Source organism: Lactuca sativa, chromosome 8 (assembly GCF_002870075.4).
Source record: "Lactuca sativa cultivar Salinas chromosome 8, Lsat_Salinas_v11, whole genome shotgun sequence".
In the NCBI taxonomy this organism is placed as follows: domain Eukaryota; kingdom Viridiplantae; phylum Streptophyta; class Magnoliopsida; order Asterales; family Asteraceae; genus Lactuca; species Lactuca sativa.
In genome coordinates this window covers 91,444,733-91,450,738 of record NC_056630.2, presented here as the reverse complement: position 1 = coordinate 91,450,738, position 6,006 = coordinate 91,444,733, and the positions used below count along the sequence as shown (strand labels likewise).

General features: G+C 33.2%; 1 protein-coding gene across 2 annotated transcripts; it reads left to right on the top strand.

Moving 5' to 3' along the window:
- The first annotated feature begins 607 nt into the window (after positions 1-607).
- LOC111878244 (uncharacterized) lies at positions 608-5,448 on the top strand. Of its 2 annotated transcripts, XM_023874749.3 has the most exons (15): positions 608-794; positions 1,515-1,688; positions 1,791-1,842; positions 1,928-2,035; positions 2,167-2,251; positions 2,364-2,418; positions 2,510-2,809; positions 2,989-3,048; positions 3,398-3,496; positions 3,818-3,928; positions 4,013-4,084; positions 4,179-4,295; positions 4,488-4,637; positions 4,751-4,851; positions 4,967-5,448. In XM_023874749.3, the coding sequence occupies exons 1-15, from the start codon at positions 732-734 to the stop codon at positions 5,289-5,291; spliced, it is 1,872 nt and encodes a 623-aa protein (XP_023730517.2). In that variant the 5' UTR covers positions 608-731; the 3' UTR covers positions 5,292-5,448. The 2 variants fall into 2 exon arrangements, with proteins under 2 accessions (XP_023730517.2, XP_023730518.2); XM_023874750.3 differs by lacking the exon at positions 608-794 and having other exon boundaries at positions 1,564-1,688; positions 1,773-1,842.
- The last annotated feature ends 558 nt before the right edge of the window (positions 5,449-6,006 follow it).

The window sequence follows — 6,006 nt, the reverse complement described above, 5'->3', positions numbered from 1 at the left end:
TGTATGAAACTATGTTGCAAAATTGTTGCAAATAAGATTGGGAATTTATTGTTTTTTCAAGGGGACAACATCAATGGGAAAATCGTTTGGAGTTGCTGTTTGAGAGTGCGCTGAAGAACAAGTAGGCACCGAAGGATTATAGGTTGTTTTGTCGTGAGTTGTACGTTGTTTGGAGTTTCCAAACCTGAGATTTTATATCTTTTAATATCCAGTAATTAAATTAAGGATATATTGTCAATACCTATTATTTTCTGTGAATGGGTAAAATTACTCAGTGGATTCCCGTTAAAAAATCTCTAAATATAAATCTGTCATAATATATAGTAATCTATGATTTTTTTTAAGATGCCATGCAATTATTTCAAAACTAATCGATAGATGGGTCGTAGTTTAGTCAAATCTTAATTTCGAAGTTTAATGGCTAAAATCATCTTTCAACAAAAACTTACGGTTCAAATCGGCAATGAATCGAGTCAACGAGTCGATGTACCTATTATTAAATTCGTCAAAGTTTAGGGGTTAAATATAACTTTAACTGAAAGTTCACGGAGAACGTTTGTAAATTTCGGGAATAGTTGCCGTTATTTGCAAGTTAGGCGGAATCTCTCTATCCAAACATCCTCAAATTGTTAGCAGGTCTCGATTCTCCCCTTTTTTTCTCTGTCTCAACCCCCAAAATCCAAAAATATTCAGCTGACAAATCCCCGTATTTCCCTATACCACCGGCGGCGATGGATGAAACGGAGATTCATGATTTGGCGGACGACGCTGATTACGCTGCCGCGTCCCAACAAGTAAGCAATACACAACTTACCCGATTTTTTTCTTTATCTATGGTTGCACTCCCTTTTTTTATCATAAACTTTGAATAATCCGGCTTGTAATCGTAATTTTCCATTGAATGAATTTGGAAGCTTATAATGGCGGAGTTTGTTTGCACTTGAGTTTTCGTTCGTGTGTAATTTAGGGCTCCCGACAACATTATCGTTAAGAGTAGTTCATAAGCGTTCAATCAGGTTTGATGATTGTTCCACGCGTTCGTGTCTCAACTTTTAGCAAAAAAACCTCTGCATTTGGGGTCTTTTTGGTGTAGATTTGATATAATTTGAAATCTATTGCGCGGTATTTACATTTATGTAGCTTCTGAACGACTTGCATTCATTTGTATTTGTTGCTTACAATCGAATAAAACTTGAAGCTCTTGATGCTTGCCTTTGAGTTTTTTAAAACATAATACGACCGTGAAGATTGTCATCAGTTTAGCAAGTAAATGCATAAGTTTGGTAATGCTGCAGTAGTGCAACCTGAATGTGGTGATCTTTCGATTTCTTGGTTATCTGGCAATACAAGACGAGTGTTATCTATTTATTTTTATGAACATGATTGACCTAATTGAAAAGCTACAGATGCAAAATTGATTTAGGTTTATTCTGAATGATAATTTGAACATCCAGTTTTAGGTAATATATGTGTAACTAACTAACTAACTAACTATACATTGATTTATGTCTCAGGGCTCCTCAATCATGTCTGGGAATGATACTAGTAATCAAAACAATCCCATTGACCCAGAAAATGCAGAAACAGTATACATGAAGGATCATGTGACAATTCATCCAAGTCAGTATGCCACAGTAAGGATTAGCGGGCGTTTGAAGTTGATTAAGCAAGATTCTTTATTATTTATGGTAATGTTCTATTGTTGTAAAATTAATGTTTATTTGTTTATGATATATGTTTGTTGGGTATTTTGTTATGATTGTAAGATTCAGTTCTTTGTTTCATAACAGTCATGGATGCCTTATACAGGGCAAACCTCAAATGCTAGACTCTCGGATAGAGGTAATAACATTTCATCACATACCTCATTAGATTTTTATCCACTATTACCAAATTAATGATCTAATGAAATTGTTTCTTTATACAGATAAAAATTTATATACCATAAGAGCAGTGTCTTTTGCTGATATCCGATCAATTCGTAGGCACACTCCAGCTATTGGGTGGCAATATGTTATTGTTGTTCTGTCATCTGGTATTCCCATGCATTCTTTTGCACCATATTTGGTCCATTTTTCTTTATTAACATTAGTTACATATAAAATTATTATTTTATGTTAGTGATATTATAGTAATTAAGCTTACCATTATTGGAACTTTGTTCAGGCCTTGCGTATCCTCCCCTTTACTTCTATAATGGAGGACTACGAGAGTTTATTGCTACAATTAAGCAACATGTTTTTATTGCCAGGTTGGTATTTGTATTTATGCAATATAACTCACCTGTAATTTTTAATGAAACAAATATTTTTTTTACATGATTACCCTTCTAGTATATGATTTTAAGTCAATTATCACCACAGGTCTGCAGAAGATGCAAACGTGTTTCTTGTAAATAACTTTCAAGATCCTCTTCAGGTGAAACTTTTGGTTTGAAGCCAATCTTTTCTACTTTCATCATGTATTTAAGGGTATATCTTGGATTTGTTATAATTAATGTCTCAAACAGAGAATTTTATCTTCAATGGAGCTTCCAAGAGCTTTATCTTCATCTTCATTTACCGATTCGCCCTTCAGTGATAATCAAGAAAGACTCGAAGATGGTGGTAGTAGGCATAAACGTGATATTTCAATTCAGGTTTTGGAAAAATTCTCCCTTGTGACAAGATTTGCACGAGAAACAACCTCCCAATTATTTCGTGAAAACCTCTTTGATGATATTGGAACTAATGAAAACAAGAAGAATAACCAAGAAAGACCTCATGAAATAGCCTCCAATGAAGCTCCTATTCCCTCTGACCCTTTTGAGGTAACATTAACTTCCATTTCTTGAATAAAGATCTAAATACATGTTATATAACACACTCAACTATTGCTCATTATCATCAATCCAATAGATTCTAATTCTATGGAAAAGCTGTAATTCTAGTAATTTTGATTTTTGACAACTATTAAATACCGAGTTTGCTTTTTTTAATCTGTTGGCAGCTTGATAAAACATCACTGGTATGGGGAAAACCAAGGCAGCCTCCTTTGGGCCATGAAGAGGTAACATTTGCTTTTGCATACCATTTTAGGAATGGAATGAAAAATGTAGGAATGGAGTAGATTATTGTTAATGAACATTTATCTACAAAATTAAAAAACAAAACATAATAAAAGCTCGTGAAACACCAGATAAGTTATGATAAAATGATATTTTTTTTTCTTTAAATAAAATAATATAAAGTTCTAAACTTTTTTTCGTGAAGAACAATTACGTAAATAAAACAAGGTGTATTGCAATTTTTCATTCCATCCCAATTCCCTCAGGATTGGTCCATTCCATTCCATCGAGTGAACAAACAGGTTTCTTACATTCCATTCCATTCTTCCCTAATTCCACATATTTTTTCAGTGGGCTACGTTTTTGGATTCTGAAGGCCGAGTTGAGGATCTAAACGCTTTGAAAAAGAGAATATTCTATGGTGGAGTTGAGCACAGTATAAGAAAAGAGGTATGCATGATACATGCAAAAATTAGTAACAGTTTATTGATCTGTTTCACAGGATTATACTTTGAAAAATCCACCCAATTACAATGATGTTTATTACAGCTTTCTACTTTCATTTCTTCCTTTTACAACATTACAAAGCAATTTTCACTGCTATAATTGAGTAGATTTTTGTATTTTCCAAAGTATAGTGTCCTAATAAGTAAAAAAAAAATAGAAGTACAAATACATGAAAGTACATTGCTATTTCTTGCATTCAACCCCTTATGAAATGACTAAAATGCTCCTGAATGAACCTAACTTTTGTGTGACACATGATGTCAGATTTGGCCAATCTTATTGGGATATTATGCATATGACTCTACATATATCGAAAGACAACATTTTATGGCTGTCAAAAAGTCAGAATATGAAATTATCAGAAACCAATGGCAGGTTTGTGCTCAATTTTATTTTTATTTTAGGCCCGATTAATTAAGAAATATAATTTTTTTTTTTTCAAAAACTTATATTATGCAGAGCATTTCTCCAGAGCAGGCAAAAAGATTTTCAAAATTTAGAGACAGGAAGAGTTTAATCGAAAAGGATGTGGTATAACTACATATTAATCACACCCTAATATTTATTTTATAATATACGATAAAACACCTTTTATATTTTATAAATTTCATTTGTTTTTTACAAGGTAAGGACAGACAGATCGCATCCGTTTTATGAAGGAGATGAAAACCCTAATGTGGATCTTTTGCACAACATACTGGTGACCTACTCATTTTACAATTTTGACCTTGGTTATTGTCAGGTAATAAATGGCATTTAGACACAGGGGTAAAATCGTCATTTACTCTCATCTAGACGGTTCTTTCAATCCTTTTTGACTTAATGCAGAAAGAACGACTTGATAGATAAAAACATGAAATATGTTATTGTTTTATTATTTAATTTAATAAATAAAAATAAAAGCAATACATATTATATTATACATGTTGTTTAGGGAATGAGTGATCTCCTATCACCAATATTATTCATCATGGAAGATGAATCGGAATCATTTTGGTGTTTTGTCTCTTTAATGGAACGCCTTGGACCAAATTTCAACCGTGACCAGAATGGCATGCACTCTCAACTCTTTGCACTCTCAAAGGTTCTCTTTCTCTTTCCTTTCTTTTTTTTTTTTTCTTTTTTTTAATAGCATCCTACTTTCAAAAAAAAAGTACATTGTTATTTTCTGACAATTTTGATTCTTCAATATCACAGCTTGTGGAATTGTTAGACAGTCCGTTGCACAGTTATTTCAAGCAGAAAGATTGCTTGAATTGTTTCTTTTGTTTCCGATGGATTCTTATACAATTCAAAAGGCAAGCCAAAACATTTTCTTACAACACTAAGTAAAATAGAAAATTCAATTATATAAATTTAGTTATTTACAAAAATCAAAAAATAATCATTAATTATTTATGGAATGAATTTCAGGGAGTTTGAATACGATAAGTTATTGAGGTTATGGGAGGTATTATGGACTCATTATCCAAGTGAGCATCTTCATCTTTACATGTGTATAGCAATCTTGAAACGGAATCGAGCCAAAATTATGGGGGAGAAAATGGGATTTGACACACTTTTACAATACATTAACGAATTGTCGGGTCAAATTGAGGTGGATGGTGTTCTTCGTGAAGCTGAGGCTCTTTGCGTGTGCGCCGGAGAAAATGGTGTCGCCGCCATTCCGCCGGGAACACCGCCATCGTTGCCTGTTGAAGATGAGTCGATATATCAACATGATGATGAGGTTTTGTAAGTATGAGATAGAAATAGAAACCAAGTCCACTAAGAAATCAGCTCGATTTCTTATTTGATATTTGGTTAGGAAATTAAAATACTGATGATTTGATCATGTAAATGGGCCTTTTGCATAGGGAAAATACATATCTATAAAAACCACTATATTCTGGCTATTTTGTTGGTTTTGACGACTATGCTATGTCCTCAGGTTAAAGAAGGGTCACAATAGGAAACGCTTTTAGTTCAAGGTTTTTTCTAAATTTTCACAAAAAATGAAATTTTTTTGTTTTCTAAAATTACAAAAAACTTAGAAAATTTTAGAAAACTGATCATTATTGTTTTTTATATTTTTCTAAGTCTAAATTTTTCTAAAATATAAATGTACACCAACTCTCATGCCACCTCCCTCACCACCACCCACCCGCTCCTAAGCCCCAACACCGCCACTACCAACCCCACCCTTTACCTACTCACCCCCACAAACACACTAAACTATTGCAAACATCGACTTACCTTCACCATTACCCCGTTGCCACCGCCAGGCCCGCCACCGCCACCATCTTAGTGTTAGAAATTTTCGCTAAAACCAATTAACAAAATTTTCTATTGTGGCCACTAACTGTTATAGCAGGTCGATATGGATGACATTAAAAATTGTCAAACTTTGGAAGCTTCCATTGGAAAAAAAATGAAATATATTGGTTAAACTACAAAATAATGAAAATATAATT